Source organism: Vicia villosa, unplaced genomic scaffold, assembly GCF_029867415.1.
Source record: "Vicia villosa cultivar HV-30 ecotype Madison, WI unplaced genomic scaffold, Vvil1.0 ctg.000449F_1_1, whole genome shotgun sequence".
Classification (NCBI taxonomy): domain Eukaryota; kingdom Viridiplantae; phylum Streptophyta; class Magnoliopsida; order Fabales; family Fabaceae; genus Vicia; species Vicia villosa.
The window spans coordinates 359,702-374,332 of NW_026705213.1; the positions used below are offsets into that span (position 1 = coordinate 359,702).

Here is a 14,631-nt window from a genome sequence, read left to right on the forward strand (position 1 = left end):
TAAGAATAAATTCAACTGCAAGCCAAATTATTGTATAAGAAAAATTCTAAAAACTAAGTGTTTCATATGTCAGGATATTTGTTGAAATAAAAATCCATGACTATATGAGACTCTTAATTTTCAGATTGGAGTTTTCTTGAAAAAAGATGCGGGCAAATTTTGGGGTATAACAATGCCCTCTTGGAAAACAAATAAAATTGCCTTTTTATAGCTCTGTGTCTCGTACTTTTCTGCCTTTTCCTTGATCTGATAGTCATTTATATACGCAATACAAATATGTGGTTATGATTCTAATAATAATTTGTTTCTCCCTGGGCCTCATCCACGCTGTCCTCTGCCATTGTTTCGGCCACCACGGTTGTGGTTGCTGTTGTTATCGCGGTTAGGATGGGATGCCGATGAATTAACTGATGCGTCATTGTGAGTCGCCATGAAAGATGAATTTTCGAATGAGCTTGACACCTTTTTCTCCAGTGTTGTTTCTTCCAAAATGATCATGGAACAAGCTTTATAGAACTGAGGAAGTGAATCAGCATGACAAATTTGAGATCCCACAAACGCATATGCATCGGTTAGTCCCGAAATGAGTTGAAGAACTAAACGTTCATTCGATACAGGGGCATCAACATTAGCGAGTTGATCAGAGAGATATTTGAGATGCTGACAGTAGGAGGAAGCATCAGAGAATTGCTCCATATGAGTTTGCGAAAATTCTTGCTCTAGGTAGAGAGCCCTAGAATTCTTGTTATCATAAAAGATGTCGAATAAGAGATTCCACGCGATTTCAGCTGTGGAACTATGTTCGATGATAGTGTTGAGAAGATCATTGGAGATTGTTCCGTATATCCACTGCAAAATGACGGCGTCGAGACGAAGCCATAACTGTGGATCGGTAGTTTTGAGAGAGGGATCTGCGGCTTGTTCAGAGGGATTGATATGATCAATCACTTGAAAAACTTGAGCATGAATTATGAAAAGTTCTGGCCATGTGTTATATGTAACACCCTTCTAAACCCCGCGACACTTTAAATAAATATATCAGAGTAAAAACATATGCACAAGGGTGCCACAATTATTTAAAATAATTAAATCAACCATAGTCAAGTCATGCTTCATTAGGAAACAGTTCACCAAAACATAATCATGTTTATCACAGCGGAATAAGAAACATCTTCAAATACAACCAAATGGAAGTATAATCCAACACCAAATAAAATAGAGTAATCTTATAAAAACTCTAAGACTATCGTTCCCCAATGTTATAGATCAAAGCATGACCGACACGACCCAACGTAAACGGATAAACTCTATGAGTCATCCTCACCAAGCACTAATGTCGTTACTCCTCAATCTGAAAATGACAACATGTAAGGGTGAGTCTCATTCTCAATTAGCAAATATTATGCAATTCATAAGCAACAAGCATCATAATATACCGTTCACCCAATTATACATATTCAGATTCACATCTATTATTCATCAATTCACACAATAATAGATTTCAACACATAACACAGAAAACCCATACCATCATGTTGTAACGAAATGCATATGACACAACTGACACTATGCATGTGGTACCAATAAACCGTGGAATCAATCCACCTAATCGATCTACGCCTCATCGAGATACGGCTCACCGACACAATTTCCGCACAAATGGGAAATCTGTCCACCAACGATCCTCTCATCAACGGAATCCATCATCAAATGCATATGAATGAATGAAACACACATATCATACTTAAAAACACCACCGAATCACGATGAACAAATCATCTCCACACCACATCAATGAATAAGTATGTACATGTTTTCAACATCATTCAAATAATCATGCATTCATCACAATCATAATAATAATCACAACCAATTCATCAGCACATCAAATACATTGTCACACCTATCTCATATGCACACAATATTCAATTCTCATCAAGTAATTAAATCAAGTTTTAAAGAAATAAAGTCAGCTACTGCCCATATGCAACATTAGTCATATAAAACATTTAAGGGATAATAGCTATTTTGCCCCCTGCCATATGGGCGAGGTTTGAAAAACGCCCCTGTAAAAAAATATTTGGATTCGCCCCCTAACATATGAAGATTCCCCTGTTTTACCCCTTCAAGAAATTTAATATTCAAAATTATTGACGTGGCAATCATTTTTTTATTTTTTAAAATTATTTATAATGACGTGGCATGCTTAGTTGGAATTTTTTATTATTTTTAATAATTTCTAATGACATGGCAGACTTAGTTGGAGTTTTTATTTATTTTTTATTTATTTTAATTCCATGTGGCATGTTTTATTATTATTTAATTATTTATTTGTTAAAATGTCAAATATTAAAGCCAAAATTTTGTATCCCATGGGTATTAAATCCATGACCTAGTAATTACAAGGGGGCACCACCAACCACTAGGCTACTTTACTTTTGTTGTTCTATTCTTACTTTAAGTACTTATATTAAATTTCTAGAAGGGGCAAAACAGAGGAATCTTCATATGTTAGGGGGTGAATTCAATTTTTTTTTTACAGGGGCGTTTTTCAAACTTCGCCCATATGGCAGGGGGCAAAATAGCTATTATCCCAACATTTAATTACTCACACAACGCCCAAAACGGCACTAAAAACGGACCTACGGTTTGAAAGTTACGAATTTAAAAAAATTAATGTTCTGTCAGTAACAACACGCGGCGCCAACTCGGTTGGCGGCGCGGAACGAGAAAAAAAGTACGCCTTCGCGGCGCCAACACGTGGACGCGGCGCGACCTGAGCGTATCACAACTTCCTGGTTTTCTGCCCAACGGTTCGCGGCGCAAACAGAGGTTCGCGGCGCGACCTGGCAATTTTGCAGAATTTCGGGTCTGCGTTCAGCCTCTGCGATTCTCTCCAATTCAAGTCCAAAATCGACCCCAGACATCACATACAGTCATATGATCCTCATACATTCAGTTATACACCACAAAACATCATTTCAACTTATTATTAACCAAATAGTTCACACAATCATCATCAATCCAATCCAATTCAGAACACTCTAACCTAACAATCCCAATATCGAATTGAACCAAACCATACATCAATCTACCTATTAACTAAGACCACATAATAGATACTAAAAGGAAGAGTCCCCCCTTACCTCGATGAATCTCTTGAATGCTCTCCTTCCGATTTCACGTTCTTGCCTCTTTCTCTTCTCTTGCTCTTTTCACGTGTTCTTCCTTTCTCCCCAAATGGATCCTTTTTCTTATTTTATGAAAAATAAAATAAAAGTAAAATATCACAACTTAGTAAAAGGCCTAACCAATATAGCACCCCTCTTTTACTAACATCACACCATAAGCCCAATAGCCTTTATTCCACCATTTTCCAATTAAATCCAATTAAAATACTAAAACTTCAATTATTTAATTTAAATTCAAATTAAATTAATAAACTGAAATTATGGGGTGTTACAACTCTCCCCCACTAAAAGGTTTTTCGTCCTCGAAAACATACCTTAGATGAAAAGTTCCGGGTAAGGGTCCTTCATCTGGCTCTCTAACTCCCATGTAACATTTCCACCGGCTGGTCCTCCCCAAACCACTTTCACTGTTGCTATCTCTTTACCTCGCAACTGCTTCACTTTACGATCCTCAATCCTCATAGGTAATGTCTCTACAGTCAGGTTATCTCGCACTTGTATATCATCTACCTGAATCTCATGAGACGGATCCGCAATGTATTTCCTCAACTGAGTTACGTGGAACACATCATGAAAATTAGCGAGTGCAGGCGGTAAAGCAATCTGGTAAGCAGCCTTCCCAATCTTCTTAGTAATCTTAAATGGACAAATGAAACGCGGAGCTAACTTCTTCGACTTCAAGGCTCTCCCAATGCCATTCATCGGAGTAACTCGCATGAATACATGATCTCCCTCCTTAAATTCAATATCCTTCCTTCTTCTGTCATGGTAACTTTTCTGACGACTCTGAGAAACTCTCATCTTCTCCTGAATCATCTTGATCTTTTCCGTAGTTTGTTGCACAATCTCCGGTCCAACCATCGCATTCCCTCCAGATTCGTACCAACATAACGGCGTTCTACATCTCCTACCATACAATGCTTCAAACTGAGCCATACCAATACTCGGATGATAACTATTGTTGTAGGTAAACTCAATCAACGGTAAATAACTATCCCAAGCACCACCTTTCTCCAATACACAAGCTCGTAACAAATCCTCTAACGATTGAACCGTTCTCTCCGTCTGACCATCTGTCTGCGGATGATAAGCAGAACCCAACCTCACCTTAGTACCTAAGGCTTCCTACAATCCTGTCCAAAACTTAGAAGTAAACCTCGGGTCTCTATCCGACACAATACTAGCCGGAACACCATGCAAACTCACTATCTTCTCAACATACAACTGAGCCAACTTCTCCATCGAATAATCCATTCTTATTGGAATAAAGTGACCAGATTTCGTCAAACGGTCTACAATAACCCAAATAGAATCACAATTCTTGCTCGTTCTAGGTAAACCAGATACAAAGTCCATAGAAATTCCATCCCACTTCCAATCCGGAACAAACAGCGGTTCCATCAATCCAGACGGTTTCTGATGCTTAATTTTCGACTTCTGACAAATTAATCAAGCATAAAAAAACTCAGCAATTTCCTTCTTCATTCCACGCCACCAAAACAACTTCTTCAAATCATGATACATCTTGGTAGCACCAGGATGAATGCTTAATCCACTTCGGTGTCCTTCTTCCAGAATACTCTTTCTGATCTCAGCAACATCGGGTACACACACTCGGTCTCCAAACCTTATAACACCATTCTCGTCAATTCGGAATTCACCTCCTCGACCTTGGTTAATCAATGTCAACTTATCTACCAAGCCAACGTCAGATTTCTGTCAGTTTCTAATTTCCTCAAGGATACTATTAGTTAATTTTCGACTTCTGACAAATTAATCAAGCATAAAAAAACTCAGCAATTTCCTTCTTCATTCCACGCCACCAAAACAACTTCTTCAAATCATGATACATCTTGGTAGCACCAGGATGAATGCTTAATCCACTTCGGTGTCCTTCTTCCAGAATACTCTTTCTGATCTCAGCAACATCGGGTACACACACTCGGTCTCCAAACCTTATAACACCATTCTCGTCAATTCGGAATTCACCTCCTCGACCTTGGTTAATCAATGTCAACTTATCTACCAAGCCAACGTCAGATTTCTGTCAGTTTCTAATTTCCTCAAGGATACTATTAGTTAACTTTAACATCCCCAACTTAACGCTATTAGAAGTACTTTCGCATACCAAACTCAAATCTCGGAATTGCTCAATTAAATCCAATTCTTGCACCATTAGCATAGACATATGCAATGACTTCCTGCTCAATGCATCAGCAACAACATTCGCTTTACCAGGATGGTAATTCAAACCGAAATCGTAGTCCTTCAGAAATTCTAACCATCTTCTCTGCCTCATATTAAGCTCTTTCTAATCGAAGAGATACTTCAGACTTTTAAGATCGCTGAATACCTCAAATCGAGAACCATAGAGATAATGTCTCCACAGCTTCAACACAAACACCATAGCCGCCAATTCCAAATCATGAGTCGGATAGTTCCTTTCATGAATTTTCAACTGTCTTGAAGCATAGGCCACTACCTGCTTATCTTGCATCAACACACCACATAAACCCATCAGTGAAGCATCACAGTACACATTGAAAGACTTCAATGGATTAGGAAAAATTAAGATCGGAGCACTCGTCAATCTTTTCTTCAATTCTTGAAAACCTTTTTCACATTCGGAATCCCATACAAATACTTGTCCTTTCCTTGTTAGCTTAGTCATTGGTAATGCCAACTACGAAAATCCTTCAATGAACTTTCTATAATAACCTTCCAGACCAAGAAAACTACGAATCTCCGAAGCATTCTTCGGCATCTCCCACTGAGATACCGACTCCACCTTTGTTGGATTCACCGCAATACCATTCTTCGAAATTACATGGCCAAGAAAACTTACTTCCTCTAACCAGAATTCACACTTGGACATTTTCGCGTACAGCTTCTTCTCCTTCAATAACTTCAATACTACTCTTAAATGATTTGCATGTTCTTCATCACTCTTCGAGTAAATTAGAATGTCATCAATGAACACTACCACAAACTTGTCAAGATACGGGTGAAATATCCTGTTCATATACTCCATGAAAACACCAGGTGCATTAGTAACACCAAATGGCATAACAGAATATTCATAATGTCCATACCTTGTTCGGAATGTCGTCTTCTGAATATCTTCCGCCTTCACACGAATTTGATGATATCCAGACCTCAAATCAATATTGCTAAACACACAAGCCCCAACCAACTGGTCCATCAAATCGTCAATCCTCGGCAAAGGGTATCAATTCTTGATTGTCACCTTGTTCAGTTGTCTATAATCAACACATAGCCTCATTTAACCTTCTTTCTTCTTAACCAATAGTACCGACGCACCCCACGGTGACACACTAGGACGAATAAACTTCTTTTCCAACAATTCCTCTAACTATTTCTTTAGTTCAGCCAATTCCGATGCCGACATGCGATACGGTGCCATCGACACAGGACTAGTTCCAGGAATCAATTCTATAGCAGACTCCACTTCTCTTTCAGGTGGCAACTCACTAACATCTTCTGGAAACACTTTCGGATACTCATTCACTACCCGTAGCTCACCAGTGCTATCGCCCCCCTTTCACTTCCATCGAAGAGCACAACATAAATACCACTGCTCCATCATTGACAGCTAAATTCATCTGTTTGACTGACATAGTCAAATCCTCAATGCTAACCTCTTTAGGAAAGATAACCGTCTTCGTAAAACAATTGATATGAACTCGATTAAATTGAAACCAGTTCATCCCCAAAATGACGTCAAGTTGTTCAAGAGGAAGGCATACTAAGTCCATTCCAAACTTCCTACCAAATATGTCAACAGGACAGTTCAAACAAGCAGGAGAAGTAGTTACTGAACCCGACGCAGGAGTGTCAATAACCATACTTCCATGAATAACAGATATTTCTAATCTCAATCGTTTAGCACAATCCAATGAAATGAACGAATGAGTCGCTCCAGTATCAATAATGGCAACTAAAGGTGTGTCATGGATGAAACACGTACCTTTAATCAAAAGATATTCTGGAGTAGTTTCTGACCCAGACAAAGCAAAGACCTTTCCACCAGCTTGATCCTTCTTCGGTTTAGTGCAGTGTGGACTGATGTGACCCTCTTCGCCGCAATTGTAGCAAGTCACAATCTTCATTCTATAATAAGAAGGATTATGACCCGCCTTACCACACTTGAAGCATTTCTTCTCTCCACTCTTGCACTCATTCCTTCTATGCCCAGTCTCACCACAGTTGTAGCACCTAACGGGAGCACCAGAATCTCCCCCATTAGGCCTTTTCCAATCCCCAGCTCTAGGATTTCCTCTACCATATAGCTTACCTCTATCCATAGGCTTCCTGCCTTTCTTGTCAACCAACTCACGAGAGTGAGATGACTTCAGCTTAAGGTTATCCTCTTCGAAGATCCTACTATAGTCCACCAAATCGACAAATCGCCGAATTATCTGGTACCTTATTCCTTGCTTGATCTCATCACGAAGACCATTCTCAAACTTGATGCACTTTGAGAATTCACTAGCCTCGTCATTGTTGTAGTGAACGTAGTACTTCGCCAACTCAAAAAATTTCGAAGCATACTCTGGTACCGTCATATTACCCTGATTCAGCTCCAAAAGTTCAATCTCCTTCCTGCCTCTAACGTCCTCAGGAAAATACCTCCTCAAAAACTCTCTCTTGAACACAGCCCAAGAAATAGCTACACCATCAGCATCCAATTCAGCCCTGGTAGCCATCCACCAGTCATCAGCCTCTTCGGATAACATATGAGTACCCCATGTGACTAATTCGGACCCGGGCTCGGAGGCAACGACACCGTGGCCCCAGGGCGTTTTTTACTCCAGTCGGAATCGAACCCGGGTACTAGCTGGTTCCGTCCCTTTTTGCATACGGGAAGGTCCAACTGGTTCTGTTAATCGGGGCCATTATAGGCATTCTCTACCACCCCCACACTTGCATCAACAGAGCACATCTATAGAATGTACAAGAATCGTATTTTGTGTTCTTGCACAGGGATTGGTACAACGTAGCCAGGACAGCAGACCCCCAACTATATAGACTCACTCTAGTAAAATCCATTAACAAACGTAAATACATAAAATTTATGGTGTTACCGGTACTATCTGGAAACAAAACGTTTCCAAAGAGCAAAATCACGTAACACCTAGTTTTCCGAAGTATAGTTTCTTGGGAAGAATCATCATCCAAACTAAATGTTGAATAATAGTCCTTTAACCTCATAAGGTTAACACCCTATCCCCTAGCACCAGCTTGTCCCTCTATCAAATCTATACCCAATGCTTGATGGCAAAGGGAATTTGCTTGCATTACATAACCATTAATTTTCTTACTGTCTACTGGAAGGCCTAGCAACATGTGAACATCCTCCAGGGTTATGGTGCATTCCCCTTTTTAAAAATTAGGGTTTCTGTTTTGTCATGTAGTGGAAACCCTAATTGTGTTATGGACTGTAAGATAGGCGTGCGTCCCTCTATAAATTAGGGTTTCTTGTGTGTAGAAGACTACACACATGAATTAAAGATGAGATCTCGCATAAGGCCAAATAGCACGCACCGGAGCTCAGAGCCTCCACCACCTGTGAAGCGGTTCGACTATCAACCGGAGTATTGTTGAAGGAACGGGCATGTCATATTCTCTCCCGTCAAACCTCCCATGCCGGTTATGTTTTGGAATATCCTTTCCATGGACAAATTTAAGAGGACCATCCTGAGGTTTTTGGATGGGGAGTACAATCCCGGCGAAGAAATCAGATCTATCAAGAGGCTTAGAACAGGGGGTGGTGTTTTTCTTGAAAGGCAGCGTTGGTGGGAGACTATGGAGGACGACTTCCAATGCACTCGGATGATGGGGGACAGAGAAGACATTGTTTTAACCATTGTAATATCTTAGATGCCACAGTTTCTTTATCATTTCTGTAACTTCTGTACCATTCAATCAAATGCTCAACGCATATTTCAATGAATTGATATTTTATCGTTACGACGTTGCCAATAAATATTTAAGTTATAAATAATTAACAATAATATATTCCGCCAAAAAATAAAATATTGTACAATATTTACCCGCTAAAAAATACTTGGTACAAGTGGTATGCTCTTCTATAAATAGAGGTGTGTGTGTGGAGTTGAAGTATTAAATCTTTTTTCTTCTTACTTCCAGTAGTTATAAATTAATTTAGTTTGGGCTGTTGTCCTTTTTTGAGGAAGGTAGTCACATAAGGGTTTGTCTGAACCTGCATTGGGATTTCAAGAGAATTGTTAAAGCCATCAACACCGGGTTTCATCAACTGGATGGTCCAACCAGGAAAGTTAAACAAATAGATTATTGTTGTCCATACATTACGTTGATGGATAATAACCCAGATGGTACCTAAATGTATTATTGGGATCGTGTGAAAGACAATGTGGATGTGGATCTAATGTTTTGGACACACAGTGGAGAAGTTAATCGGGGCGTTGAAAATCCACTTGTTCTTTCAGTGATACTTGAGTAGTTTAAATTGTGTATTGTGTATGAAGTGATCAGACTCATCATACTTTAAAATCCTCTTGTTTTGTGTTATTTTATTGTTGCAATGTAATTTCGTGTTCTACCAGTTGTTGTAGTGTTTTCCAAGTACATGTTGCAAACACTATTATGGTTTAATCAGTCATTGGATCATTTAATTAAATTTGATGTGGTTGTTGTGTTAGTTGTGGTTGTTGCAAACATTAAGTAAGCTAACAGACATTTACCATTGTGCGTTTGTCTTTTACATTCAATTTGGAATCTTGAGACAATCATAGATCAGCGTGCGTCTGTCTAGTCTCGTCATGTTGGATTCTTGGGACAGACCTAGATCAGCGTGCGTCTGTCTAATCTAGTCATTTTGGAATCTTGACACAGACCTAGATCAGCGTGCGTCTGTCTATTCTCGTCATGTTGGATTCTTGGGACAGACCTAGATCAGCGTGCGTCTGTCTAGTCTCGTCATGTTGGAATCTTGGAATAGACCTAGATCAGCGTGCGTCTGTATAGTCTTGTCATGTTGGAAATCTATTGACTAACTCTATATTACACAATGCAAGTCTGTAAGCATGTTGGTAAACATTGCGCAATAGAGCATTATCCTATATAAGACAACCGATATTTCTAAACATTACAACACACAAAAACAATATTGCCTATTATCACCTGATATTACAACACCCAAACACTAACCTGAAACAATGGCTTCATCTCCCCAATACTTGGTAATTGCCCATCTAAACGGTGAGACTTACTCACATGAAACAACCGGTTTTCTAATGACAAACACTCAAGTTGTGCCATTTTTGTTAAGAAAAAGAGCCACCTTTACATCCTTCATTTAGCGACTTCAGGCTAAGATTGCAATGGGTTATATTGCAAACATTTTCTACCAGTGTCCTTCTTTCATTAACAACAACACTGTCAAGTTTTATGAGATGGAGATTGCAAAGGACGAAGACCTCCAGGATATGTTTGCAAACCACGAATATTCTCGCTTGGATGCCATCGAGTTGTACGTTACTATACTGGTTGAGACACAAGAACCTCATAGACGAGGTTGATGTCATAGATGAGGAAGAAGAAGATCTAGAAACTAAATTTGATGACATGGTCAACGAGGAATCCGAAGACGAGCAACACATGTCGATGCCTCTAGCTCATGTGTACGTACCTCCTGCACATATGAGTAACTTGAACCTGCAAAGTGACAAACCATCATCCGACATCTTCTTCACATTGTACATCCAAATTGACAATGAGTTAAAGGAAGGGGACAAGTTTCCTTCTAAGGAGGCATGTCTTAGGACAATAAAAAAATGGCACATGGCGCACAACGTTGATTTTGAAGTAGATCGTTCAAACCTGGAACGGTATGCAATCACTTGTAAAAATCTAGAGTGTGACTTCAGACTGTTGGCTTCTTATAGGAAGAGAAGTAATGCATGGGTCATAGGGTCGATTACGTAACAACACACATGTGTCAACCATAACACTTCCCAGGATCATACAAAACTTAGTGGAGATCTTATCTGTCAGGAGATCTTGCCTCTCATAAGCTCTGATCCGTCTTTGAAGGTCAAAAATATTATTGCGCAGATCGTTACAGCCTACAACTACACTCCATCTTACAGAAAGGCGTGGGTTGCAAAAACAAAGGCAATTGAAAAAGTCTACGGCAATTGGGAGGAGTCATACAAAAATCTTCCCCGCTACCTTACTGCGCTACAAACTTAGGCACCTGGAACTGTTTCTATTCTAGAGACAGTGCCCGCGCATGCCTCGGATGGAAACCCTGTCCAGGGAAACGGAATATTCCATTGCCTTTTTTGGGCGTTCAAACCTTGCGTACGAGGGTTTGCATATTGTTAACCCATACTTCAAATTGATAGAACATGGTTATACAGCAAATACAAGGGAACCATGCTTATGGAGGTTGCACAGGATGGGAAGAGCAATATATTTCCACTGGCGTTCGCAATTGTTAAAGGTGAAACTGGCGCTGCTTGGAGTTTCTAAGAAATCTCTGAGAACATGTTGCTCCTCAGCCTGACCTCTGTTTAATCTCATATTGGCACGCTTCCATTGAGAGTGCTTATAACAATCCAGCAAACGGATGGCATGACCCACCATCAACTCAAGTCTATTGTATTCGCCACATCGCCTAGAACTTCATGCGGGAGATCAAGGATAGGCAGCTCAGGAAGGCCCTGGTCAATGCTGATTATGCATTAACCCAACCTACATTCCAGCATTATCAGGGTGAGATTGTACTAACAAATCCAGATGCGGGAACTTGGATAGATAACCTTTCCAGGGAGAAATGGACAAGGGCTTATGACAAAGGCGTGCGATGAGGCCACATGACGACAAATATGGTAGAATCCATAAATGGAGTTTTCAAAGGCATTCGTAACCTTCCTATCACTGCACTAGTGGAGGCAACCTACTTTAAGATGGCTTCGCTATTCTCAACGAGAGGTAGGAAGTGGGGTGATGTTAGACAATCGGGTCAATTGTTAAGTGATAGTTGCATGAAATTTATGCAAGAGCAATCTGCAAAAGCAAACACTCATCAAGTAACTTCTTTCGACCGATTCAACTACACCTTCAGTGTTCGCGAAACAATTGACCACAATGAGGAACTACGACGCAATATCATTGTTGTCTCCAATTTACAAGGCTCAGACATTGCTCCGAGTTTACAGTGTTGCGTTTCCAATGGTAGCCAAGGAGGATTACTGGCCTGAGTATGATGGGGAGGTAGTTTGGCATAATGACGCAATGCGGCGAAAGAAAAGGGGTCGCCCGAATATTACGCGGATTAGAACGGAAATGGACGTCCACGACAAAATGGAAAGAAAATGCAGCATAGAAAAATATGTCCTAGTCGTGGCTCGACCTCGTCGCAAGTTTAATCTACTTTGTATTTTTTTACGACAATGTATCAATTTCTTTACCACCTCTTGTAACCTTTCCTTAGTCTTTCATCAATAAAGTGTGCTTTAGTAAAATACCGAAATCGACAACGCAAATATTATTTAGGGTTACTAAGAATTTTACGAACTCGATTTATCAGACGTTTTTACGAAAATATAACACCGGAATCAAAAACTTTGCGCGAAAATACCCGAAAGGGATTATTTTAAAAAATAATACCCCAACACATAGGAACCAAATGAAATGGCGCCTATGTCTGGGATGTTGCACTCATGCGCCAATTGAATTGGCTTGAAGATTTTTTCCCTAAATTTAAGTGTTTGCGCCAAACCATTTGGCTTGCAACACATTAATGCGCCATTTCATTTGGTGCATACACCTTTCCGGTGTCCCAAACCTAAATAATCTGAAAACATGTTTTTTTTTGTAATTTTTTTAAACACGATAATTTAAAAAAGAATTTCACAAAATTAATATATATTAATTTATGTATATTTTGTTTGAAAACTAATAAAATTCTAGGAAGATATTAATACAAATTGTATATGTACAAGAAGTTATTGTTAAAATGTTAATATTATTAAAAGTGTGATTGAGATAATGTTGCTATAAAAATTATTTTTCTTAATATATCAACAACAATCAAATCTGACAAAATAACCTACGATATAAATAAATTTACTCGAGTCATTATCACCACAATACCTTTTTAACCTTTAACTCAATAAAATATGCTAGAGTTTTAAGTTTTTGCCAACTCTTTATTTGAAAACTTTTAACACTACAACACGCTGGGGCTTTAAAAGCGCTTTTTATGGGCTTTTAAAGCGCTGTGAAAGCCAGCGCTGACGTAGGTAACAAAAGCGCTTCAGAAAACGCTCTGGTAGGCCCCCCCTATAAGAGCGCTTTTCTAGAAAAAGCGCTCTGGTAGGCCCCCCTATAAGAGCGCTTTCCTGGAAAAAGCGCTCTGGTAGACCCCCCTTTAAGAGCGCTTTTTCCAGCAAAACAAAGTATCTGCAATCTGAACTGTTTCGCTATTGCGGACACTACATAGAAAAACAAATAAATGTTTATAGGGTTGATAGCAAGCAGCAACCAGTGTGCTCTGTAAATTAAAACAATAGGTTATATGAAAATTTTTCTATACACAAAAGAAACAGAGATTAGATGAACCAAGAATGAGAAACTAACCCTACTGGTCGGGTATTATACGCCCAAATATGCAGACTTTCTGTATTGCCGGTGGACATGAATCTATCGACTAAGCGCTGTCTAACTGATTCCGGTTCCGAAGCAATTGCCATTCCGCTGCAATGGGCGGAAGACACGAAACGGAATCTGTTAGACAATGCAGTCCCGTGCAACACTCTATCATACAACAACCTTAAATAAAAACATAATAAACATTAGATTATTTTCATTGAAATGTGTAAATAAATTATATTGTGGGACTAATTAAATAATATATCGGATGAGTGAATATTACCGGATGTATGAGTGCATATTACCGACGCCTAGTTGTTCATGCGTAAAAATCTCTTCCAAGTCATCAATTGCAATATGTGACTTGAATTCAATACCGAAGACACTTTCATCCATATTGATTTCACGTAAAGCACCATCCTTCAAATCGGACATATCAACTATTGTTGCGAGCGTCGTCCGGTATCGAGGCACAAAAGCACCGCCTTTTTTTGCCGCTAGCTTCGGAGGACCAGTGGGTGGTACGCTACGAACTTGCTGCGTCACTTGTTGTGACTCCCGAGCGGATGCCTAAAAATCATATAAGTTAGATTCAGATTATATATTAACACTTTAAATGTACCTCTTTTAGTGATGCAACAGACTCCTCCTCCTGTAAAATCCCTTTACCCTTAATTGCGGGTTTTATAGGAGCAGTCTAAAATTAAAATGTAAAAAATAATTAATAAACGGTTTAGAATTGACATTCGAAAACTAAATGATTCATAATCGTTTTCAA

General features: G+C 39.3%; 1 protein-coding gene across 1 annotated transcript; it reads right to left on the reverse strand.

Annotated features, from left to right (window-relative positions):
- Nucleotides 1-318: 318 nt before the first annotated feature.
- LOC131628378 (uncharacterized) lies at nucleotides 319-10,514 on the reverse strand. Its single transcript, XM_058899212.1, has 3 exons — nucleotides 10,404-10,514; nucleotides 10,261-10,312; nucleotides 319-956 (listed from the first exon to the last, which is right to left on the reverse strand). The coding sequence occupies exons 1-3, from the start codon at nucleotides 10,512-10,514 to the stop codon at nucleotides 319-321; spliced, it is 801 nt and encodes a 266-aa protein (XP_058755195.1).
- Between the last annotated feature and the right edge of the window lie 4,117 nt (nucleotides 10,515-14,631).

Excerpts from the sequence above, each read along its gene's own strand:
- LOC131628378 (XM_058899212.1), bottom strand. The coding sequence starts at position 10,514 with ATGGCACAACTTGAGTGTTTGTCATTAGAAAACCGGTTGTTTCATGTG. Across the intron at positions 10,313-10,403 it reads AGATGAAGCCATTGTTTCAG|GATAATGCTCTATTGCGCAA; the intron begins GTTAGTGTTTGG and ends TGTCTTATATAG. Across the intron at positions 957-10,260 it reads TGCTTACAGACTTGCATTGT|TTTTTCAAGTGATTGATCAT; the intron begins GTAATATAGAGT and ends TTCATGCTCAAG.